The sequence below is a fragment of the Cetorhinus maximus genome, chromosome 9, assembly GCF_964194155.1.
Source record: "Cetorhinus maximus chromosome 9, sCetMax3.hap1.1, whole genome shotgun sequence".
NCBI lineage: Eukaryota > Metazoa > Chordata > Chondrichthyes > Lamniformes > Cetorhinidae > Cetorhinus > Cetorhinus maximus.
Genome location: NC_135887.1, coordinates 110,776,379 through 110,803,007, shown reverse-complemented (window position 1 = coordinate 110,803,007; position 26,629 = coordinate 110,776,379). Strand labels below are relative to the sequence as shown.

Sequence of the window (26,629 nt, the reverse complement as noted above, 5' to 3'; positions counted from 1 at the left end):
CTGAGGTGGCCAGGGGGCTGGCGCTTATGGTTGGTCTGGAGCTCTGCCTGGGCCTGCTTGTGCCTGTAAGAGAGAGAAAATAGATTTAGTTCATAAGCAGGCAGAGTATGTCACTCGCTGTGATTACCAGGATGTGATCAACTCATGGAGGGCTCATCAGTACTGGCTCGCTGGAGAGGCCGATCTCACCTTCCCCACAGGAGCGATCTTTGTCTTCGCCTGCCAGCTCGGCGGTACCCTCCTCAAAGTGGGACAGCTCCTGGATTGTCTCCCTTCCCTCCTCCCAACTGGGATATCACCCTGCAGTTGTGGGTGAGCTTGGCCTGCATGACAATAAATGGAATGGAACGTGATGAGAAGAGATGGAGGAGAGATTGGGAAGCATGCATGCCTGCTGTGTGTGCTGAGCCCTCCCCAGTAAGGTCTGAGGTTGGAGTTTGTGCAGCATGAAAGATGAGATGCTGGTGATGCTAAAGTGTCTGTGAGACAATCAGTGCTGATGTGTACCCTGCTAATATTGTGTGAGATCCCTGAGCAGCATAACCCTTTGAGTGCATGATGCCATTATGAGAGTGTGAGATTGGAGTGAGCTGAAGGTTGACTTACCCTGGCGGAGTGGATGAGATCGTTCACCCTCTTCCTGCACTGGATGGCGTTTCTCAGGTGGGTGCCTGATGAGCTGCAACCATCTCCCAGGCCAGCGAGGTGAGAATGGTGTGCCTCTTGGAGCCAACCCTTGGGTTAGAGGACATCCCGGTGCTGGCAGACTCCACGGATGAGGGCCTCAAGGGAACCATTGCCGAACCTGGGAGCAACGTTTTTTCTTCGGTGGAGCCATATCAAGATGTTTCCTGCACACAGTTGGCATCCTGAGAGTAATGTCTGTATTTGTGTGGTGTTTAAATATGGTTCCCGGACCTTCGACCCCATTAGGCAATGGTGGGGTGGATGAATCACTGCTCATCCCGCCATGTGATTTGGAGAACTACTCGCTGATGCATATTTGATGAGCTTCCGAACATGAAATCAGGCACGATTTCTTGCCACACCGCCCATGGAAAACATGCCGCAAGAGCCACCCGCCACCGCACTTAATCTCCGTAACAGAAAATTCCACCCCATGCCTCTGTTTGTGAAGCCCAGGATGTGGTAAGCTTTTTTTCTACCAGCCTTATGAACTTATCCTGCCACCTTCACAGATTTGTTTACATCAGTGAAAATAATTTTTCCACGAAGGATGAATTTGCTATCAAGCACAGATTTGTGTGGGGCCAAAATATAAAACATTTTGGTAATAAATAGTAAATGGATTAATTTGCTTGCCATAGTTACAACGCATGAAAGAAGCAGTGTTGCCAGATCTTAGATTGTGATGTTTACATAGTCTGGTTGGCCAATTTCTGTTTGAAGGATATAATTTCAGTGATTTATGAACTGTCATACCAAAATGTTTTTAGGACAAGTTCCAGGAACTATTTGATTTGTGCAAACTCATTCGAAGTTTATGGTTCAGTGTCTCCTCTGAATTTTAATAACCTTTTTTTCTTAACAGGAGAGGAAACTTGTCTTGTGGTGCCAGGGACATTGGAAGAAGAAATGGACAGCTCTAAAGTGTAAGTACTTCGTCAACCAAAAGGCTTTAGAAGTAAAATCAGGAAAAACGTCTATAAACTGTCTCCATATATCAGTACTTTTGTTTGAAGAGATGAAGAATCCTATGTTATTTTAGTCATGTGTTTGCAGCAAAATGGAAAAGATCTCTTTTATCTCTTTTGTCTTGATCTCATAGCCCTCTCCTTACAATCCTGACAGAGAAGAATCAGGACTGAGATCTGGATATCCGAGGCCACACCTGGGATATTCTTAACTGGTCTTGGAGACTTTTAGTTTGGGCGAAGAAACTGGGTTTCATTGCAGAAGGGCAATGTTTGAGGGAATATGATTTAGGCTCTTAAAATGATGAAGGGAATTCAGAATGTGCTGCCTGAAAAGGTGGTGGGAGCAGAAGCAATAATAACTTTCAAAAGGGAATTGGATATATATTTGAACAGGAGTAATTTGCAGGGCCTTGGAAAAAGAGCAAGGGGAGTGGGAATAATTGGAAGCCAGTGCAGGCTCCATGTGCCAAATGACGTCCTTCTGTGCTGTAAGATACTATGATTCTATCAGTAGTTTTGGTTTAGGTAGATAGATTATTCTAGCCAGATACAGGGAGGTGCACCACATTATAGTCAAAAAAAAGCACCTTTTATTGCACAATTTAAAAATGTGTCAACACATCTACAAGGATTCTAAAAATGCAAAATGCTTTTACCATGAACTGAGAAACTAATAAAAGGAATTTTTTTACACTACAACAGGTTTTTGAAGAATTAATACCAATTTCTGTAGCCTTCCGAGGTCTCTGAGCTCTTCCAATACTGGCCTCTTGAGCATCCCCAATTTTATTTGTTCCACTATTGTCAGCTATGCCTTCAGCTGCTTGGCTCTGGGCTCTGAAATTATCCCCCCAAACCTCTTTTTTTTTTTATTTGTTCATGGGATGTGGGTACCACTGGCCAGGCCAGACTTTATTGCCTATCCCTAATTGCCCTTAAGAAAGTGGTGGTGAGCTGTGTTCTTGAACTGCTGCAGTCCATGTAGTATAGGAACTCCCACAGTGCTGTTAGGGAGTTCCAGTGCCCAGTGACAGTGAAGGAGTGGAATACAGTTCTAAGTCAGAATAGTGTGTGAGTTGGAGGGAAACTTGCAGGCAAGGGTGCTTCCATGCATCTGCTGCCCTTGTCCTTCTAGGTGGTAGAGGTTGCGGATTTGGAAGGTGCTGTCAAAGGATCCTTGGTGAGTTGCTCAGGTGCATCTTGTAGATGGTACACACGGCTGCCGCTGTGTGTCGGTGGTGGAGGGAATGAATGTTGAAGGTGGTGGATGGGGTGCCAATCAAGCGGACTGCTTTGTCCTAGATGTTGAGCTTCTTGAGTGTTGTTGGAGCTGCACTTATCGAGGCAAGTGGACAGTATTCCATCACACTCCTAACTTGTGCCTTGTAGATGGTGGACAAGCTTTGGGGAGTCATGAGGTGACTTAATCTCTGCAGAATTCCCAGCCTCTGACCTGCTCTTGTAGCTACAGTATTTATATGGTTTGTCCAGTTCAGTTTCTGGTCAATGGTAAGTCCCCAGGATATTGATAGAGGGAAATTCAGTGATGGTAATGGCATTGAATGTGATGGGGAGATGGTTAGATTCTCTCCTGGTGCAGATGATCATTGCCTGGCACCTTTGTGGTGCGAATGCTACTTGCCACTTAGCAGCCCAAGCCTGAATGTTGTCCAGGTCTTATTGCATATGGACAATGACTGCTTCAGTAATTGAGGAGTTGCAAATGGTGCTGAACATCCCCAGAAATCCCCATTTCTGACCTTATGATGGAGGGAAGGCCATTGATGAAACTGCTGATGATGGTTGGGCCTAGGACACTACCCTGAGGAATTCCTGCAATGATGTCCTGGGATGATTGACCTCCAACAACCACAATCATCATCCTTTGTGCTAGGTATGACTCCAACCACTGGAGAGTTTCCCTCCTGATTCCCATTGACTTCAGTTTTGCTAGGGCTTCTTGGTGCCACACTCGGTCAAATGCTGCCTAGATGTCAAGGACAGTCTCTCTCACCTCACCTCTGGAGTTCAGCTCTTTAGTCCATATTTGGACCAAAGCTGTAATGAGGTCAGGAATTGAGTGGCCCTGGCAAAACCCAAACTGAGTGGCAGTGAGCAGACTATTGCTGAGTAAGTGCAGCTTGATTGCACCATTGACAACACTTTCCATCACGTTGCTGATGATTGAGAGTAGACCGATGGGGCGGTATTTGGCCGGGCTGGATTTGTCCTGCTTTTGAGGAATGAACATACCTGGGTAATTTTCCACATTGGCATCTACCTGGCAATGCTGCCTGGCTGTCTGCCTCTCTACCCTTCTTTGTCCTTTCAGATGCTGTTTAAAACCAACCTCTTTGAGTAAGTTTTAGTCAGTACTTCTCTTCCCAATTCTCCTCCTTAGTTCAGTACCTAGTTATAAGGGTGCTATGTAAGTGCAAGTTATTGCTCTTGACTGACCAGATTGCCAGTTTCAGTGTTGTGCCAGTTTGTGTGCTGTACCATTTTACATTTTTATGAATTGTCCCTTAATTCACCCTCTGATGTGTGAGACCCTACATCACATTACTGACATATGTATTAGCTGCCATTCTCGCAGCTCATGCCATTAGGTGTTGTTGATTGTGAAACTGAATGAGGACACTAATCAAAGAAATGCACGTGCTCAACTCATGACATTTCCGTGCAGTGGGTGGTACCACCAGTGTGGGACTTTTTAAACAGTTAAACTGAGATTGTAATGACGTTTGGTACACAGTTTATTATATCGGAACTCAATTCATAGAATCATAGAATAATTTAGCACAGAAAGAGGCCAGTCAGCCTTTTGTGCCTGTTTTGGCTCTTTCAAAGAGTTATTCAGTTAATCCCACTTCCCCATAGCTCTGCAAATGTTTCCCCTTCAAGTATTATTCAATTCCCTTCTGAAAGTTATTATTGAATCTGCTTCCACCATGCTTTCAGGCAATGAATCCCAGATCATAACAAATCACTGCATAAAATCCTCCTCATCTCCCACTGGTGCTTTTGCCAATTACCTTAAGTCTGTGTCCTTTGGATACTAACCCTCCTGCCACTGGAAACGGTTTCTCATATTCTATCGAAACCATTCACAATTTAGAACACTTCAAACAAATCTCCCCTTAACCTAATCTAGATCAACATGGCTCCTCTTTGAAACATTGTTATCCCACAGTTCTCAAATTAATGTGTATTTTTCATTTTCTATCTTGTTTACTCAGCAACCTTTTGTCCTGTTTTTGCAGGTACTTTCAGAGTGATCAGACTTTTACCAAGAGAACTGGATCTTTTTCCAGAAGGTGAGAAATTGAATGGAGTTTTGGGATCGGCTCCTCTCTATATCAGATACAACATCATAGGATGCTCCTCACAGTAATTGGCCACTTTAGCACCTCAATTGGGGCAAGGGCTTGTGGCCTGCCCTAGGCCTCACCCACCCCAGCGTAAAGTTGCGGAGAGGTTGGGGTGGGCAGGAAGCCCATCCGTGCAATTTCATGCTATCCCCTGCCTACAAACCCGCCGGTGGGGGAGGGTAAAATTGAGGCCCAGGAAAACTAAATGCTGACAAGTCCCTTGGACCTGTATTTGGGTTTGGGTATGTATTTGGGTTTCCAAAAGTCATTTGATAGGGTGCCACATAAAAGGTTACTACACAAGATAAAAACTTATGGTGTTGGGGGCAATATGGATAGAGAATTGGCTAACTAACAGGAAAGACAGAGTTGGGATAAATGGGTAATTTTCAGGTTGGCAAACTGTAACTAGTGCTAGCTGTAACGCCGTGCTATTCGTCAGGATGATGTTGTATTCCATGTTTACAGCTGTTGTTTACCTTTGTCTTTATCATCCGTAATCAGTGCCATAAGCTACATATTAATCTGGGCAGCCTGTGTGCAGATTGCTATCATGAGAGTCAGATTGGAAAATAGAAATTGAACACGTGCATTACTTGTATTGCAACTGCACAGGGATAAGTACTGAGGCCTCAACTATTTACAATCTATGTCAATAATTTGGATGAAGGGACAGAGTGTATTATAGCCAAATTTGCTGACAATACAAAGATAGATAGAAAAGCTAGTTGTGAGGGGAACACAAAGAGCCTGAAAAGGGATATAGATAGGTTAAGTGAGCGGGCAGAAATTTGGCAGATGGTGTATAATGAAGGAAAATGTGAGGTTGTTCACTTTGGTAAGAAGAATAGAAAAGCAAAATATTATTTAAATGGAGAGAGACTGCAAAATGCTTTAATATGGAGGGATCTGGGTTTCCTCATATGTGAATCACAAAAAGTTAGCATTTAGGTACAGCAAATAATCAGGATGGCAAAGGGAATGTTAGCCTTACTGCATGAGATTGAAGTATGAAAATAGGGATGTTTTGTTACAATTGTACAGGACGTGGGTGAGACCATACCTAGAGTAGTGCATTTAATCTCGGTCTCCTTATTTAAGGATGGATATACTTTCATTGGAGGTAGTTCAGAGATGGTTCACTAGGTTGATCCCTAGGATGAAGGGGTTGTCTTATGAGGGCCTGTACTCATTAGAGTTTAGAAGAATGAGAGATGAACTTACTGACAGGGCAGATGCTGAGAAGAGGTTTCCCCTTGTGGGGGAATCTAGAACTAGGGGGCACAGCTTAAGGATATGGGGTCTCCATTTAAGAGGGAAATGAGGAGGAATTTCTTCTCAGAGGGCCTTTAACCCATGGAATTCTTCATCCCAGAGGCAGGAGAATATATTTTTATGGTCAGGTGAGAAGTGACGGAATGGCTCCCCTCTTTTTCCACTCCTTTGTTGACTGCAGCAAGTGTTTTTATTTAAAGAATTTGCTTGCCAATTCAATGCGTATTTAACTGTCTAAGCACAATGACTGTAAAAGACATGCACAGACAGGTTTTATTGTAAGTTTTTAGAAGAGAAGGGAATAGGATTTATTATACTTAACACCCGATCTCAATAGAATAATAAAAACATTCCAACTCTCACTCACACATGCATTCAAGAGTTCACACTCACACACACAGAAGTAAGTTACAAAGTGGAAGGGTAGGTTAAATTGTTTAAGGGTCCAAAAAGAAAGTTAGTTGTATACAGATCCTGTAGATTGATGACTTAGGTGGTTTCATGGGCTCGATGGTCTTTCCGGATTCTGTGTCGGGGCCGATTTAAGATGTTGATTGACAATTTCTATCTTTTCTTCTGGATTCAACCGCAGCTGGGTTGATTTTTAAGATGCTGTCCACAGCGTGTGGCTGGTTAAACAAGCTTGCAGGATGGCTGGAGAGAAAGGGAGTGCCCACTCAGGATGTTCTCACACTCAAACTGTCTATCATCTTCTGACTAGCCTGGAGAAAAGCATTTTCTTAAAACACAAAGAGGGTTAGTATGCTCATCACATGATCTCCTCACAAACTGAACAGTTACCCAAACATGGTCATAGCAAGTTGATCCCAGGTCCATTGTTTATAAATAATTAGCTTATGACCATAGGAGTTCCCTTCTGAGCCAGGGTCCATTGTCCAAACTATTTGCGTTTAATGGCTTGGTCCACACCCAGCTGAATACATAGGTGATGTCTGAATGTTTTGTGAAAGGTTCAGGAGATAGGTCATTCACACTCATCTAAGTTGATTGTCTCCGGTGGGCTACTTTTAGACAACCTGACATCGTTTAAATGGCTTTGGAATTTGGAGGGTACAGTTATGCAAATATTCAGCCATCTTAGAGGCTGCTGTTTAAGTCATTTAAAATCCTGTTGTTCATTCTTTTTTACTTATCTGGTCGTTTCAATCCACTCAATAAATAAAGTCATTTTTGAGTTAAAGTATGAGTTTTATAACAATATTCAAGGATGACTTAGACTGATTTTTGATCTACTAGGGAGTCAAAGGTTATGGTGGGGGGGCAGGCAGGAAAGTGAAGTTGGGGGTCAAGGTCAGATTAACTATGATTATATTGAATGGCAGAACAGGCTCTAGAACAGAATGGCCTACTCCTACTCCTATTTCTTATGCTCTTATTTATGTTGATACAACCGAGTCTCTTACTAGGCTACTTCAGAGGGCAGTTTTGAGTCAGCCGTGTTAGTGTGAGACTGGAGCCACATATAGGCCCATATTGGGTAAGGATGGCAGATTTCTTTCCCTAAGGATATTAGTGAACCTGTTGGGTTTTTAAGACATTTTGACAACTTCATGATCACGTTTACAGATCCCAGCTTTCTATTTCTAGAACTTTAAAAACTGAATTCAAGTTCTCAAACTGGCATGGTGGGATGAACATATGTTCTCTGGGTTATTAGTTCAGGCCTCTGGATTACTCGTCTAGTAAAATAACTACTGCTGTACTCTCTTTGAAATTTTACAAGAATGGAATCAGGGATGAGGAACTTCAAGTAAGTGGAGAGGCCAGAGAAGCTGGTCTTGTTCTTTAAAGCAGAGAAGGTTAAGGGAAATTCAAGGAGGCGTTCAAAATTAAGGTGGGTTTCAATAGAGTAAATAAGGAGAAACTATTTCCAGTGACAGGCAGGCCAGAAATTGAAGGGCACAGATTTAAAATGATTGGCAAAAGAACCAGGGGAAGATGAGGAGAAATTTATTTACAAAATGAGTTGTTAAGATCTGCAATGCATTGCCTGAAGGGCATAGCATGTTACGCACTGAAGGTGACAATTCGGCTCATTGTACATGTGCCCCATCTTTGAAAGAATGAAACATTTAGTCCCACTCCCCTGCTTTTTCCCCATTTCCCTGCATATTTTTCACCTTCAAGTATTTATTCAAATCCCTTTTGAAAGTTACAGTTGAATTTGCTTCATAACAACTTACTGTGCAAAAAAAAAGGTTTCCTCATGTCACCTCTGATTCTTTTGTCAAACACCTTAAATCTGTGTCCTGGTCACCGACCCTCTTGTTAGTCAAAACAGTTTCTCTTTATTTCCTCCATTTGTGATTTTGATCACCTCTATCCAATCTGCTTTTGATCTTTTCTGGTCCAAGGAGAATAACTTCAGCTCCCCAACTCTCTTCTTGTAACTGAAATTCCTCATCCCTGATGCCATTCTAATAAATCTTCTCTGCATCCTCTCCAAAGCCTTGACATCCTTCCTAAAGTGTGGTGCCCAAAATTGGACACAATACTCTAGCTGAGACCTAATCAGTGTTTTGTAAAACCTAAATGAAATAATTTCCTCTGAGTAACCTTGAGTACTATCGCAGGTGTTTCACTAGTGGTCTAATTGTTCATGTATTTCTCTGCATTTCCTTGAAGAGAAACCAAAGAATTAATCAGTGATGTTGCCGATCTGAAATATGCAAACCAGAAGTTGCGAGAGCAAAATGCCAGCCTCCAGAAGGCCATGGAGATATCAGATGACACAAACTTGCAGCTGACGAAAGAACTCTCAAAGCTGAAGGACCAATTGACGAGGTACATCAAGGAAAAAGATTCCATTCTGAAGTTGAAGGGAATCTATATTAGGTTGAAAGTAAGAAAGGAAGATCTTGCATTTCTATAGCATATATGGCAACGTCGGGGCCTCTAAAGCACTTTACAGCCAATTAAATACCTTTGAAGTGTAGTTACTGTTGTAATGTAGGAAATGCTGAAGCCACATTGTAAAAGCAAATTCCCACAGACAGCAATATGGTAATGACCTGTTAATGGCTGCAGAGACCTGGCTTCAAGATGACAAAGGCTGGAACTTGAATATTCAAGGGTACATGACATTTTGGAAGGAGAGGAAGCTAGGGAAAGGTGGTCAGGTAACTCTGTTAGTACAATAGTCCAATAGTGAGAAATTACCTTAATTCTGAAGATCAAGATGTAGAATCAGGTTGGGTAGAGATAAGAAGTAGCAAAGGTAAGAAGTCCCTTGTGGGAGTAGTTTATAGGTCCCTGAATAGTAACTGCATTGTAGGACATAGTATACAGGAAGAAATAATGGGGGTTTATGAGAAGACTACGGCGATAATCATGAGTGATGTTAATCTACATATAGATTGGATGAATCAGATTGGCAAAGGTAGCTTGGAAGATGACCTGGTAATGTACAGCGAGACAGCAATAATTAATAACCTTGTGGTAAGGGTGCCCCTAGGTAGAAGTGGTCGTAACATAGTAGAATTTCGCATTCAGTTTGAGGGAGAGAAGAGTGGGTCTAAGACTAGTGTTTTAAACATAAATAAAGGCAATAATAAGGGTATGAAGACAGAGCTGGCTAAAGTGAACTGGGAAATTAGGTTAAGGGATAGGTCAGTAGAGATATAATAGCAGACATATAAGGAGATATTTCAGCAAACATACATTTCAGTGAGAATGAAAGACTCTAGGGGAAGGACATCCCATATTTACCTAAGGATGCTAAAGATAGTATCAAATCAAAAGAAAAAGCGTGTGTACAATTCTGTGAAGATTAGTGGCAGGTCAGAAGATTGGACAGAATATAAAAAACAGCAACAAATAACTAAAAGAATAATAAAGAGAGAGAAATTAGAGTATGAGAGAAAGCTAGCTAGAAATAAAAACAGATAGTAAGAGTTTTTACAGGTACTTGAAAAGGATAAAACTAAAGTGAGCTCTAGAGAGAGAGTCAGGGGCATTAATGATGGAAAATAAGGAAATGGCGGATGCATTGAACAGATGTTTTGTGTTTGTCTTCACTGTAGAAGACACAAATAACACCCCAGAAATAATAATAAATAAAGAGGCGAAGGCAGGGTGGAACTTAAAGCAATTATAATCACCAGAGAAAGGGTACTGAGAAAATTATCAGAACAAAGGCTGACAAATCCCCAGGTCCTGATGGACTTCATCCTAGAGTCTTAAAAGAAGTGGTTGCTGAAACAGTAGATGCATTGCTTTTAATTTTCTAAAATTCCCTAGATTCTGGAAAGATGCCACCAGATTGGAAAATAAGCAATGCAACTCTTATATTCAAGAAAGGAGAGACAGAACGTAGGAAACCATAGGTCAGTTAGCCTAACATCTGTTATAGGGAAAATGCTGGAATCTATTATTAAGGAGGTTATAGCAGGGCACTTAGAAAATCTTAATGTAATCAAGCAGAGTCAACATGGTTTTCTGAAAGGGAAATAATGTTTGACTAATTTATTGTAGTTCTTTGAGCAAATAACAAGCAACTTGGACAAAGGGAATCTGTGGATGTGGTGTACTTATATTTCCAGAAGGCATTTGACAAGGCAAAAACAGAATTACCTGGAAAAACTCAGCAGGTCTGGCAGCATCGGTGGAGAAGAAAAGAGTTGACGTTTCGAGTCCTCATGACCCTTCAGCAGAACTGAGTAAAGTTAGGAGAGGGGTGAAATATAAGCTGGTTTGAGGTTGAGGGGGGGGTGGTGGGGTGGAAAGAAGTTGTAGGGGGGTGGTTGTAGGGACAAGCAAGCAGTGATAGGAGCAGATAATCAAAAGATGTCACAGACAAAAGGAACAAAGAGGTGTTAAAGATGTGATATTATCTAAGAAAATGTGCTAATTAAGAATGGTTACTTTGGTGCGGCTTTATGCTCTTGTCGGGACCTGGAAAAATTTATTAATTTTGCTTCCAATCTCCACCCCTCCATCATTTTCACATGGTCCATCTCTGCCACTTCCCTTCCCTTCCTTGACCTCTCTGTCTCAATTTCTGATGATAGACTGTCCACCAATATCCATTACAAGCCTACCAACTCCCACAGCTACCTCGATTACAGCTCCTCACACCCCGCTTCCTGTAAGGACTCCATCCCATTCTCTCAGTTCCTTCGCCTCCGTCGCATCTGTTCTGATGATGCTACCTTCAAAGACAGTTCCTCTGACATGTCCTCCTTCTTCCTTAACCGAGGTTTTCCACCCACGGTCGTTGACAGGGCCCTCAACCGTGTCCGGCCCATCTCCCGCGCATCCGCCCTCACGCCTTCTCCTTCCTCCCAGAAACATGATAGGGTCCCCCTTGTCCTCACTTATCACCCCACCAGCCTCCGCATTCAAAGGATCATCCTCCGCCATTTCCGCCAACTCCAGCATGATGCCACCACCAAACACATCTTCCCTTCACCCGCCCTGGCGGCATTCCGTAGGGATCGTTCCCTCCGGGACACCCTGGTCCACTCCTCCATCAGCCCCTACTCCTCAACCCCCACCTATGGCACCTCCCCATGCCCACGCAGAAGATGCAACACCTGCCCCTTCACTTCCTCTCTCCTCACTGTCCAAGGGCCCAAACACTCCTTTCAAGTGAAGCAGCATTTCACTTGCATTTCCCCTAACTTAGTCTACTGCATTCGTTGCTCCCAATGCGGTCTCCTCTACATTGGAGAGACCAAACGCAAACTGGGCAACCGCTTTGCAGAACACCTGCGGTCTGTCCGCAAGAAAGACCCAAACCTCCCTGTCGCTTGCCATTTTAACACTCCACCCTGTTCTCTTGCCCACATGTCTGTCCTTGGCTTGCTGCATTGTTCCAGTGAAGCCCAACGCAAACTGGAGGAACAGCACCTCATCTTCCGACTAGGCAATTTACAGCCTTCCGGGCTGAATATTGAATTCAACAACTTTAGATCTTAAACTCCCTCCCCCATCCCCACCCCCTTCCCGTTTCTTCCCCCTCCCTTTTGTTTTTTCCAATAATTTATATAGATTTTTCTTTTCCTACCTATTTCCATTATTTTTAAATCTATAACTGTAATACCCTGTCAGTCTTTCCACCCCACCCCCACTAGAGCTGTACCTTGAGTGTCCTGCCATCCATTCTTAATTAGCACATTTTCTTAGATAATATCACCACCTTCAACACCTCTTTGTTCCTTTTGTCTGTGACATCTTTTGATTATCTGCTCCTATCACTGCTTGCTTGTCCCTACAACCACCACCCCGCCCCCAACTTCTCTCCCCCCACCACACCCCCCCCCACCACAACCTTAAACCAGCTTATATTTCACCCCTCTCCTAACTTTACTCAGTTCTGCTGAAGGGTCATGAGGACTCGAAACGTCAACTCTTTTCTTCTCCACCGATGCTGCCAGACCTGCTGAGTTTTTCCAGGTAATTCTGTTTTTGTTTTGGATTTCCAGCATCCGCAGTACTTTTTTGTTTTTATGGCATTTGACAAGGTGCCACACAAAATGGGAGCGCATGGTGTAGGCAGTAACATATCAGTATGGATAGAGGGTTGGTTAGCTAATAAGCAGCAGAGTAGGAATAAATTGATTATTTTCAGAACAAATGATTATTTTCAGGTTGGCAAGATGTAATGAGTAGAGTGCCACAGGGATCAGTGCTGGGGCCTCAACTATTTAGAATATTTATTAATTATTTGAATGACGGGAGAGTTTGTAATATAGCCAAATTTGCTGACAATACAAAGATAGAAAGACAAGTTGTGCCAGGAGCACAATGGGCGGAATCGTCCCAGATTTGCATTAAGTGTGGTAGCAGGCGGGGAAAAGAACGTCTTACCTGTCAGCCGCAATGGCGGCTTTTCACACTGTATCATCCAAATTCCACCTCATTAATCATGCATTCTCAGGAAACACACCGTTTCGCTGGCAGGCGACCTCCGATTTGCCCACCACGCCGTCACCTCACTGCTTCCTCACACTGGGCACCATATTTAAAGTGCAGCCACGCACACACCTCTCAGTGCTTCCAGTCCAGGACTGCTGCACAAAAGACATGGCCCCGAAAGACAAGAAGACTGCAGCCGCGCCCCCCCCCCCCCCCCCACCCCCCCCAACAATTCAGTGACGCGTCCCTGGAATGCCTTTTGAATAGCGTGGAGGGCCGCTGTGATGCCCTCTAATCCACTCTGGCCACAGGAGGGGCAGCAACATCCCCAATTTGGCTTGGGAGACAGTGGCAGCAGTGGTCAGTGTCACTGGTCACATCAGTCATGCCTGCACCTTGATGGGGCTTATCATTTGTTGCCAGAATGTCCTGGGCCGGCAGCACAGAGTTCCATCATTCTCCCTGTGTGCTGCCAGCGCCTTTGAGGTGCAGCGGGCCCTCATCTCTGGTGATAGTGTGGTTCTGAAGGGCTCAGCTCATGAAGGATGCCATAGGATCAGGAGAAGTTAAAGTTTCCCTGCTGCATGTCCATGTGACCCAGTTCACAAGTGCAAGTGAGGTGCCATCAGCCAGACAGGAGTCAGACATTCACATAAGCTATGTGAGGATCTATGGAGTGTCCCCACTGCATGTCAGCATCATCCTTCTGGACTGTAGGGACTATGGGCATCTCCTGCGTCTCCACGACAGGAGCCTTATCACAGAAGGTATGTGCTCTGCTAACAGCCAGACAGGAGTAAAACATTCACAGATGCAATGCGAGGATCTAAGGTGTCTCCTCATTCCATGTCATCATCATCCTCCACGAACCTAGCAGCTATTATGACCTCCCGAGCACGCCTGCCTCAGCTGGCCAGTGATCCTTGGCGAAACGCACAAAGTTGTGCGCCTTTGTGAGATGACGTCCGTAACCTCACGGTTGCATTTGTGGGTGAAGGTTTGCAATATCCCACAGAGGTCACCTGCGGAGCCCTGAAAGGAGCCACTGGCCTAAAAATTGAGTGCCGCAGTCACTTTCATGGCCATTGGAAGTGGATGCCCTCCATGTCCCGTGGCCCAAACCCTGCAGCAGGTAGCAGATGTGACCAACCAGTTCCCTGGACATGCGTAGTCTTCAGCGACACTGGTTCTCGGTCATCTGCAGGAATGACAAGTGCCATCTATAGACCCTGGGTCCAGCTAGGTGCTGACCGGTGAAGGCTGGCAGTGGATCTTCAGCGGCGTGCAAGGGACCATCTGCCCCTTCTTCTTGAGGGTGCTGCCCCTCCCTCTGCCCAGCCAGAAGCCTCTGTCGCTCTCTGCTTCTCTGTCTCCACTCTCTGTAAGTCATGAGGCATACAGCTAGTTCACTAGGCTCCATGCTCCTGATGTACTTCTCCTACAGGATGAAAGAGAGAGTCACGTGGGTTAGCTCGGGTGTACTATGAACCTCTCTTGGTTAAGTCTGAAGGCCCCTTAACGCATGCCAGAGAGTGCTGGCCACCACTTGGATAGCCAGAGTTTAGTGCGCTGCATGGCTGCCCGAAACCCCACCCACCTCTGCCCCTCTCCACCTGACCAATTGGCGGCAGCTTTGCCCATTGGACTGCATGCTGTGCTCTCAGCTCAGGCACAGGCATTCTCCTAACCCGCACTGCAAGGCTGCACTGTTAGCCTGAACCATGGGGAAGATTGGTCCAAACCGGAATGATGACACTGCAAGGGGCTGTGAGCGCCTCCACCAGTGACTGTTCCATGGCCAACTTTAGCAAGGAGAGTGTACAATGTGCCCAGTCACCCAACTGTTCTGCAGTCCACTAAAATGCTAATTAGTTTGCAGTCTGTGTCCGAGGGGTGAAAAGCTCAGGAGCATTTGGTGGCACTTTCAGGCCTCTGCGTTGCTTGAGTGGGCAAATAAGGTAGAGGCCCCACTCCAGGCATGTCAATGTGGCTGCATCTGAGCTGTCTCAGCTGCAGAGGAATGGCCACTTTATACAAGGTTTCCCTAATGCGTGGCCACTTCCCTCCACCCCCATCTCCTCGGCACTACCATCAACCGCAGTGCAGCCTTGCCTATGATGGTCCCAATGTGCGGTGGTGGGAAATGTGGCCCGCCATTGATGGGCGGAGCAGACAATTATAAACTGGTTTCACAACATTGTGACACTGATTTTTGGCCTTCCTGCCATATTGCCTGCTCAGTCATGCCATGACACCCAACGCCAAAGGGCATGGAAAATTCCGCCCACAGATTCTGCAAAAGGATATAGATTGGTAAAGTGAGTGGTCAAAAATTTGGCAAGTGGAGTACAATGTGGGAAAATGTGGACTTGTCCACTTTGGCAAGTAGAGTAGAAAAGCAACATATTCTTTAAATGGAGAGAGATTGCCGAACTCTGCTTACAGAGGGATCTGGGTGTCCCGGGACATGACTCAAAAAAGTTAGAATGCAGGTACAGCAAGTGATTAGGAAGGCAAATGGAATAAATGGAATGTTGTTGTTTATTGCAAGGGAAATGGAATATAAAAATTGAGAAGTTTTGCTACAGTTGTGCAGGGCATTGGTGAGACAACATTTGGAGTACTGTGTACAGTTTAGGTCTCCTTAGTTAAGAAAGTTAAGAAATAATTACATTAGAAGCAGTGCAGAGAAGGTTCACTCGACTGATTCCTGGGATGATGAGGTTGTGTAATGAGGAAAGGTTGAACAGGTTGAACCTGTATTCATTGGAGTTTGGAAAAATGCAAGGTAATCTTATTGAAACATATACAATCCTAAGGGGACTTGAAAGGGTGAATGCTGAAAGGATGTTTTCCCATGTGGGAGAGACTAGAACTAGGGGACACAATTTAAAAATAAGAGGTGTCCCATTTAAGATGGAAATGAGGAGAATTTTTTTTCCAGAGGATCATTAGTCTGTGGAATTCTCTTCCCCAGAAAGCAGTGAAGGCTGGATCATTGAATATTTTTAAGACTTAGTTAGAGATGGATTCTTGACTCAAAGTAGAGTCAAAGAGTATAGGGGGTAGACAGGAAAGTAGAGGCCCCAATCAGATCAGCCATGATCTCAACAAATGGTAGAGCAGACTTGAGGGGCCAAATGGCATACTTATGCTCCTAATTTGTATGTTCGTAATGTTTTATTGATAGTGATTGAGGGATAAATATTGGGTAGGACACAGAAGAGAACCCTCCTGCTCTTCTTTGAAATAGTGCCCTAGGATCTTGTATCTTTCTGAGAGAGCAGATGGACCTCGGTCTAACATCTCAGCCAAAAGACGACACCTTCGACAGTGCGGAGCTCCCTCAGTAGGGCACTGGGATTGTCAATCTGGATTACGTGCTCTAGTCTGTGGAATGGATCGTGAATCCGTGATCTTCTTACTCAGTGGCAAGAGTGCTACCCACTGAGACACAGGTGACACTAATTGAAAGGGAGGGCAGAACAGGTTCAACAGCAACTGAAAGAAATGGAGACCTAGTTGAAGTCTCCTCATCAGAGAGTAACTTCACTAGAAGGAGGCCATTCAGCCCCTCAAGCCTGTTCCACTATTAAAAAAAAACATGACTTTCCTGCATCATAACTTCATCTATCCATCTTATTTCCATAATCCTTAGTACTCTTACCCGACAAAAATTTTATCAATCTCAGTTTCAACATTTCCATTTGACCCCCAGCTTTTTGGAGGACAGAGTTCCAGATTTCCACTACCTTTGTGTGAAGAAGTACTTCCTGACATCACTACTGAAAGGCCTGGCTCTAATTTTAATGTTTTGCCCCCTTGTTCTGGACTCCCCCACCAGAATAAGTAGTTTTTTTTTCTCTAACTTCTCCATCAACTTCTTTGATCATCTTAAACATCCCAATTAGATCTTCTATGCTCAAGGGAATACCAGCCTAGTCTATGCGACCTGCTCTGATAATTTAACTCTTTTAGCCCTGCATCATTCTGGTGAATGTGCGCTGCATCCCCTCCAAGGTCAATCTATCCTCCCCGCACAGAACTGGACAAACCTATATTCTGGTAGCCCATCTAATCCATGGCTCACACAAGAGGGATGGCTGTCCTGGGTCTTGGACCATCACCCACAACTCAGTGCAGGATGGGAGTACAGTGTCAAAAAATTTTTTTCAAACTGTAACATAATAAAGTTGTGTGTTGTGTTTTTTCAGTTCTCAAAGGACAGTTCGCAGTGTAAAAACTATGGTGGAAGATTTGGAAGAAGCAAAGAACACAGGAAGATATGCACAGGAGAAAGTTTGTCAGCTGCAGACACACTGTAAAGAACTGGTATGCAAAGAACGAATACAATTTTTGGATCACAGCACAACAAATAAATCGACAGAAACTGGCAGTCTTACTCATTAAAAAAAAGTTCAAAACAACTCACTGTATTAAAAAAAAGTCTCCTCATCTTCCCTTTCTTTCTTTTGCCAAAAACAACAAAAGCATTCTTCTCAGAGTTGTGATTGTTTGGAAATCTCTACCCCAGAGAGCTGTGGATGCTCAGTCATTGAGTATATTCAAGACAGAGATCGACAGATTTTTGGCATTCAGGAATATGGGGATTGGGAGAAAATTGGAGCTGTGATCGAAGATCAGTCATGGTCTGAATGGATGGTGAAGCAGTCTTGAGGAGCCGTATGGCTTCCTCCTGCTCATAATTTTTATTTTATCTTCCATCTTAAATCTGTGTCCTCTGATTATAGATCCTTCTTCCACTGGAGGCAATTTCTCCCCATCTATTCTATCAAAACCCTCATAATTTTAAGAATGTCTTTTAAATTTCCCCTGAATCTTCTTCCATCCCTCCACATAACTGAAGACCCTCATCATTTCAAATCTTCATACAACAAGTTAAGCCAATAAAATAATGGATTTTCTCCAGTACCCAAACAGGTAGGCACCTCATGGTCATATTTAAAATGCAAAGGTTTTTCCCACCCACCTTTTAATTATTCAACCCATTTGTTAAAAATCATATCCTTAAAATGGATACAAGTTTAGTTGACAGCGTGGGACAGATAAACTATTAGCAATGATGATGCATGCTAATTAACAAAGGAACTTACATAGTAACAAAAACAGAAAATGCTGGAAAAACTCAGCAGGTCTAACCACATCTGTGGAGAGAAAAAAAAGTTAACGTTTCGAGTTCGTATGTACGGACGCTAACTGTTTTTTTTCTCTCCACAGATGTGGTTAGACCTGCTGAGTTTTTCCAGCATTTTCTGTTTTTGTTACTATGTAAGTTCCTTTGTTAATTAGCATGCATCATCATTGCTAATAGTTTATCTGTCCCACGCTGTCAACTAAACTTGTATCCATTTTAAGGATATGATTTTTAACAAATGGGTTGAATAATTAAAAGGTGGGTGGGAAAAACCTTTGCATTTTAAATATGACCATGAGGTGCCTACCTGTTTGGGTACTGGAGAAAATCCATTATTTTATTGGCTTAACTTGTTGTATGAAGATTTTATTTAATTCTCAGGATGTAGGCATTGCAAGGCCAACATTTATTGCCCATTCCTAATTGCCCTGGAGAACATGGTGGTGAGCTGCTTTTTTTGAACAGATGCAGTCCATGTGGTGTAGGGACACCCACAGTGGTGTTCGAAAGGGAGTTCCAGGATTGTGAGCTAGCAACAGTGAAAGAATGCCAATACAGTTCCAAGTCAGGATGGTGTGTAGCTTGGAGGGGACCTTGCAGGTGGTGCTGTTCCCATGCATCTGCTGTCCTTGACTTATAGGTGGAGAGGTCACAGGTTTGCAAGGTGCTGTTGAAGGAGGCTTGGTGAGTCACTACAGTGCATTTTGTATAAGATATACAATTCTGTGTGCCAGTTGTAGAGGGATTGACTGTTTAAGGTGGGGGATGGGGTTCCGAACAAGCAGTTATATAATTCAGGATGGTTTTGGAGCTTGAGCATTGCTGGAGCTGCACTCATCCAGGCAAGTGGAGAGTACTTCATCACACTCCTGACTTGTGCCTTGTAGATGGTGGACAGGCTTTGGGGAGACAGGAGGTGTTATTCGCTACAGAAATCCCAGCCTCTAACCTGCTCTTGTAGCCCCAGTATTTATATGGCTGGTCCAATTAAGTTCCTGGTCAATGTAACCCCCAGAATGTTGATGATGGAGGATTCAGGAATTGGATTCGGGAATGTAATTGAATGTTAGTTGGAGATGGTTATTACTTAGCACCAGTGTGACATGAATGTTACCTGCCCTTATCAGCCCAAGTCTGAATGTTGTCCAGATCTTGCTGCATGGGTGCATGGACTGCTTCAGTAACTGAGGATTATTAAAAGTTGATTTGCTCTGTAATACGACTGAAACTTGATTTGTTTTTGTGTAGAAAAAGGAGAATGAGGCTCTCGTTGCACAGCTATGGGCAGTGTTTGAAAAGGTAGGTGCAGTTTCTGCGTGTGTTGACAGGGATTATAAAAGCAATACAATGGTATCACAGTAATTCACTATTAACCGGTGTTCCGATTATCAAAAAATATTCAATATCAGATGCCTGAAATTGATATAAATTGGTGAGGTTCATTTGGGATTAAAGCCCTTAGATACTTCCATTCACCTACCACCCCTGAGCCCACTGAACAGCTTTGGCTCCCAGCCTAGCAACACTTCACTTTTAAAATTCTCATCCTTGATTTCAAATCCATCCATAACCTCTATATCTGTAACCTCCTCCATCCTATAACCCTTTGAGAATCCTTTGAGAACTGCTCTGCCTGGCATTAAGTTCTAATTCCCCCTCTAAACCTCTCCGTCACTTCCCTATCTTCCTTTAAGCATCTCCTTAAAACATATCTCTTTGGCCAAGCATTTGGCCATCTGTCCTGATATCTCCTTTGTGGCTTGGTGTTAAATTTTGTTTGATAATGTTCATGTGAAACGCCTTTGGAGTTTTTGCTACGTTAAAGGTGTTAAATAAATGCAAGTTGTTTTTGTTGTTGTCAATAACATGAGGTAGCCTGTCTACCTGATAGAGCAGAGTCTTGTGTGGGTGGTTAGGAATGATCTGGAACTTTTTTGAACTGTGTGGTTGACCTGGATGCTCGCCTTCATTTGAACAAAGGTGTTGGCTTCTTGGACATTGGAAACCTCCTTGTGTCAAGGTGTCATGCCATTCCCCTCGAGCCTTCTGCTTGGATAAGTCCACCATATGCACTGTCAGTAGTACTTGATCAAGCTGACTTATGTATCACCCGCATTGTAAGTGAGACCCCTATCTTGGACTGTACCTGAATTGTATAGTTTCTACAGCTCAGAAACAGGCCGTTTGGCCCAACTAATTCATGCTGGTGTTTATGCTTCACATGAGCCACACTCTATCAGCTTAACCTTCTATTTCTTTCTCCCTCATGAATTCACCTAATTCCTCTTCAATGTTCACTTCAACCACTCCATGTAGTAGTGTGTTCTCTGGGCAAAGATATTTCCCCTGAATTCCCTATTGGATATTTTAGTCACTCTAATCCTTACATTTATAAGCCCTAGTCTGGCCTCCTGCACAAGTGGAAACATTTTTATCTTTGTTGTGAATGTACTTTGACTTTTTTGAGAGATAGCCTTAGGTAAAGTAGTCACAAAACAAACAAGAGAGAGGAGAAGAAGAAGATGAAGACAAAAAAGTAATGAGCCAAGGGACGTGCCTAAACATCCTCGAATACTGTTGATTTTTTTTCAAAAATCCTTTTCAGTCGATCAATTCCTCGGAGTGGCACGTGTCAGAAGGGTTCATCTTTCTTTTCTGTCAGTCACTTCAAACACCCATGTTTGTGGAACTCTAAGTTACAACAACAGTTTGCATGTACATAGCGCCTTTAATGTAGTAAAACATCCCAAGACCCTTCACAGGAACATTACCAAACAAAGTTTAGACGCAGAGCCACATAAGGAGATATTACGACAGATGACCAAAAGGTTTTTTAAAAGGCTAAGTTTCAAAGAGCATATTAAAGGAGGAGAGAGAGGCAGAAAGGCTTGGGTAGGGAGTTCCGTAGCTTAGGGTTCAGGCAGCTGAAGGCATGGCCGCCAATGATAGGGTGATTAAAATTGGGGTTGTGCAAATGGCCAGAGTTGGAGGAGTGCCAAGATCTTGGGGATTTGTAGGGCTGGAGCAGATTATAGATGAAACTGAACACTGTAACAGACACCAGTGAGTTGGAATCATTCGTGGTAGAGGCATCCATTTTGCAACAGTACTGAAACGGCCCCAATCAAAGTCACAAATTGCATCCTATGTGACTGTGAGTGTAATGATCTAGTATTCCCCTCAGCCTTCTAGATCTGTCTGCAGCCTTTAACTTTGTTGACCACACAATCTTCCTCCAACATTTCTCCGCTATTGGCCATCTGTGTAACTGCCCTCACCCGGTTCCACCATACCTATCCAGTGATAGCCGGAGAAGCTATTGTGGCAGGAATCATGTCTTTTACAGTGAAAACTGTTGAGTACTGATTTGTCCTGTAAACACGCAAGTTGGTGTGGTTATGCAAAGGCTGCTTTTATTTTGGTCTCATTGGAACATTCTCTTTGGGTGGAATCATCCCAGATTTGCACTAAGTGTGGTAGGGGGCAGGAGAAAGAACGTTTTACCCACTGGCCACAAGGGCGAGTTTTCGCACCATATCATCCCAATCCTGCCTCATTAATCATGCATTCCCAGGAAACATGTCGTTTCACTGGCAGGCGGCCTCCAATTCACCCGCCACGCTATCATCTTGCCGCTTCCTCACACCGGGTGCCATATTTAAACTGCAGCTGCACACACACCTCTTGGTGCTTCCAGCCCATGACTGCTGCACAGAAGACCAGTTTGCAATCGTCTGCTCTGCCTGTCAACGGCGGATTGTGTTTCCTGCTGCCGCACGTCATGAGCTTCATTGTAATGAATCTGCATATCGTTATAAGCCCAGCTCGCCATAATCATCCCTCCAAGCTGGATTATCTGGGCATGTCAGTATGATTGCATGCTGGCGTGTTTCACAACTCAACATACGCGAAGCGCCCAAAGAGAATGTTCCAATAAGACTGAAATAAAAGCAGCTTTCTGCTGCACTGAAGACATGGTCCCAAAAGGCAAGACTGCAGCTACCCGATTCAGCCACACATCCCTGAGACACCTTCTGGACACCGTTGGAGACCGCTATCAGGAAAGATGAAACAGGCTAGGCTCTTTTCTCTGGGAAAGAGAAGATTCAGGGGCTATACTCCCAATACAATTTTGGAACTATACTCTTGGTACAATTATGGGACCATACTCCCGATTCAATTCTTGGACCAAACTCCTGGTATAATTCTGGGACCATACTCCCGATACAATTCTTGGACCAAACTCCCGGTACAATTCTGGGACCAAACTCCTGGTACAATTCTTGGACCATACTCCCGATACAATTCTTGCACCAAACTCCTAGTACAATTCTGGGACCATACTCCCGATACAATTCTTGGACCAAACTCCTGGTACAATTCTGGGACCATACTCCCGATTCAATTCTTGGACCAAACTCCTGGTATAATTCTGGAACCATACTCCCGATACAATTCTTGGACCAAACTCCTGGTACAATTCTGGGACCATACTCCTGATACAATTCTTGGACCAAACATCTGGTACAATTCTGAGACTATACTCTGTTGAAGAGAAGACTGAGGGGAGACCTGATAGAGCTTTTTAAAATTATGGAACTTTTTGATAGGGTTAATGTAGAAAGGATATTTCCATTACTCGCGAGTACAAAAGGAAGGACAATAAATATATGAGGCATGAACAATTTAGAATCTACTTATTGTCTTGATTTCACTTTGCACCCATAGCACATTTATAGCTTAAATGCTGTTAAAAAAGGATAAGAGCACCACCTGCAATACATGCATGGTCTTCGGGAACAAACCTGCTGCAATGTGGGTTTCACCATAGAGAGGAGAACACAACTGAGCATGGTTGACATCCGGTTGCCTCATAATTATTAGGGTGTCTTTTTAGTTGGCTACTTGTGCTGACCTTGAACTCCATCCACCCGAAAGGACCTTCCTCCCACTTCGGGGGATCTCACTGACTGACTAACTACGTGGTCAAGGTCAGATTTGAAAAATGGTGCACATCATCTTCCAGACCCGGTCCACCACCTTCTACCCTCCTCCTGTCACCCATCAACAACCCCTACCATCCTTGACCCACTCAATATCACCGGTCCTCTCCCCTCTGTCACCCTTGAACAACCCCCGTTATCCTGGACCCTATTACAATCCACCTCCACATGCCTTTCCTCCCCTCAGAGCCGACACCCGTTACCGTCCCATGCCCACCCTGACCCTTCCCGTTATCCAAGCTACCATGACCCCCCCCACACCATGAGACCTTCACCTATCAAACTCTCACCCTGGACCTGCCACCCTACTGCATCCCACTACCCCCATGACTGTGACTATTCCCTGTTATCATCAGTACTCTGGGAACCCCCATGTCGACGCCACCATGCCCCCCCTACCTAGGACACTCTTCCCCCACTTTCCTCGGACACTGTCCCCACCCTTCTCCCCACTTAGCCTGCCTCCTGTGTCAAGCCTTGGTGTATTTTTTTTGCTACACGCACTCTATATGAGTGAAGTTTTGCGAAGGCCTCAAGAAGGCAAAATCAGCATCTACCGACCTCAAAGTTGTGGAAGAGGTGAAGCTCGTCAGGTGCTCCCCACTTAAATACAGTCATAAAAGTAAACGTTCTAAATTCTCGATGGCAAGGAACTTAATTTGGAGGGTGAAGATAATTCCAGCAAGATGGACTTTTAACGAGCATGCCTGAGATGCTAATGCACGCAAGTGGGGTTTCCGAGATTGCTTGTCAGGAAGCTCGACCGGCTTGAAAGTCAGGAGAACAAAATTCAAGCAGTTTATTCCACTGTCGGGAAACAGGTTTTGCCTCCCGCCAAATTATGTGCCCCTGCCCGCCATGATTCTGCTGACACGACCAAAAGATTCTGCCTTTAATATTTTGGGCAATTTTCATGTTAATGTGATCCAACTAAAAAAGGTTAGGGCTCACAAATGAAACGTTAAAGAGCTGCATGCAGTTTTGGAGCTGCAGGTTGCAGACCCCTGTTCTAGGTGGTTAAGTTCACAGGTGTCAAAGGATTCTTGGCGAGTTGCTGCAGTGCATCTTGTAGATGGTACACACTGTTGCCACTATGCGACTGTGATGGGGGGAGTGAATGTTTAAGGCAGTGGATGGAGTGCCAATCAAGCAGACTGCGTTTTCTCAGGTGTTGCCGAGCTTCCTGAGTGTTGTTGGAGCAGCACTCATCCAGGCAATTGGAGAGTATTCCATCATGCTCCTGACTTGTGCCTCCTAAATGGTGATTGGGCTTTGGGAAGTCAGCAGGTGAATTACTTGCTACAGAATTCCCAGCCTCTGACTTGCTCTAGTAGCTGCAGTATTTTTATGGCTAGTCCAGTTCAATTTTTGGTCAATGGTAACTCTCAGGATGTTGATGGTGGCAGATTCAGCAATGGTAATGTCATTGAATGCCAAAGCCGTTGAATGCCAAAGGGAGATGATTAAATTCTCCCTTGTCGGTGATGGTGAATGCTGGCCACTTATATGGTGTGAATGTTACTTGCCACTTATCAGCCCAAGCCTGATTGTTATCCATGTCTTACTGCATGCGGGCATGGACTGCTTCAGCATCTGAGGAGTTGCAATTGGCATTGAACATTGTGCAATCGTCGACAAACATCCCCATTTCTGACTTTATGATGGAAGCAATGTCATTGATTAAGCAGTTGAAGATATTTGGGCCTAAGACGCTGTTGTGGGATATTCAGTCACCACACGGAGTCCAGCAAGAGTAGAGTTAAGCTGGTTTATTAAAGCATGCATGCAAAGGGAAGAAGGACTGTCCCTTGCATGCATGCTTGAATAAACCAGCTTAACACTGCTCTCTCCGGACTCCATGAACTGTCCAGACTTTCCTGGAAAGTTAAAAACACTAAACTGAAACAGCCATTTCACACGTTTACCCAAGGAATGTCACCCACTTCCGTATACCCCAATATAATTTAGGGGACTATACACCCGATACAATTCTGGGACTATACTCCCAATAAAAATTCTGGGACTATACTCCCAATAAAAATTCTGGGACTATTATCTCAATACAATTCTGGGACTATACTCCCAATACAATTCTGGGACTATACTCTTGATATAATTCTGGGACTATACTCCCAATACAATTCTGGGACTATACACTTGATATAATTCTGGGTCTATACTCCCAATACAATTCTAGGACTATACTCCCAATACAATTCTGGGACTATAATCCCAATACAATTCTGGGACTATACTCCTGATATAATTCTGGGGCCAGGATCTTCTGTGCCCGCCGGCATCGGGAGTGTTTGGTGGTATGCACGGACAACATGGTGTAATTGGTTTCACGACGGCGTGAAACCATTTTGTGATTGTCCGCTCAGCTCACTGATCGCGGAAATCTCATTGTAATACATCAGCATATCATTATAAGGCCAGACTGCCGGACTCATTGCCCCCGTCCCGCTGGATTGTCTGCCCACATCGGCGGGAAAACACGCTGACGTGTTTCACAACAGCACATACACGATGTGCACCTGGTGGGCTGCACTTCGCCTGGGACTTCAAGGTTTGTTTGCCTACCTTACTTCGGTCAGCACTCGCAGTCATTAGCGCCAGGCTTTACAGACAGCACCACATCACTTTTAGGGGGACTTACGGGTATGTCTCTACCTACCAGATCAGCCATATGTGGGTGGCTTTTCAATGGCTGCAGGTCAAGGTCTTACTTGGGGAAGGGGAAGAAGTGGCTTCAGGCAGCAAAAAGGCTGCAGGACAAGAGCTGTACTGGGGAAGGAGGGCATCCCAGGGTGTGTGTGGGGGCACATGTTGATCTGTGCAAGTGGCCTCAAGATGGTGAGGGCTAAGGAGGCAGTCTCCAGAGGAGATGAGGCCAGATGGACATGTGAGGTATGTGAGAGAGTGAGTGGTGATGCCTCTTGAGCTCGCAGTGAGTGAGATGCCAGTGAATGTGTGATGGGCTTGAGTGTGAGAGTTTAGGCTAATGAGGTGGTTGCTATACCCTGGTGCACAGATGAGATCATTCATCCTCTATGTGCATTGGATGGCCAACCTCTTCTGTGCAGCATTGGCACTGATCACCATTTCCAAGGCCTGCCGTGCTGGATTGATGATGCCGCTGCCGGTCCCGTGGCAAGAGCAGGGGTTGAGGACAACATGGCAGGCATCCAAATGGCATCCCAGTGATGTACCATTAAACCTGGGGTCTGCAGTCTTTTTGCCTTTCGTGGACATCTTCCCTGCAGTAGTCATGGGCTGGAAACACTG

The 26,629-nt window shown here is 44.4% G+C and overlaps 1 protein-coding gene across 1 annotated transcript in view; it reads left to right on the top strand.

The window, feature by feature from the left end:
• LOC144684244 (inositol 1,4,5-triphosphate receptor associated 2-like) overlaps nt 1-17,621 on the top strand; it is a 65,535-nt gene extending 47,914 nt beyond the window's left edge. The window contains exons 7-10 of the mRNA XM_078547883.1: nt 1,553-1,613; nt 4,922-4,975; nt 8,951-9,109; nt 17,398-17,621. Of these exons, the coding sequence (XP_078404009.1) occupies nt 1,553-1,613; nt 4,922-4,975; nt 8,951-9,109; nt 17,398-17,593 (470 nt within the window). The 3' untranslated portion in view covers nt 17,594-17,621. The remainder of the gene's footprint in view (nt 1-1,552; nt 1,614-4,921; nt 4,976-8,950; nt 9,110-17,397) is intronic.
• Nucleotides 17,622-26,629: the final 9,008 nt, after the last annotated feature.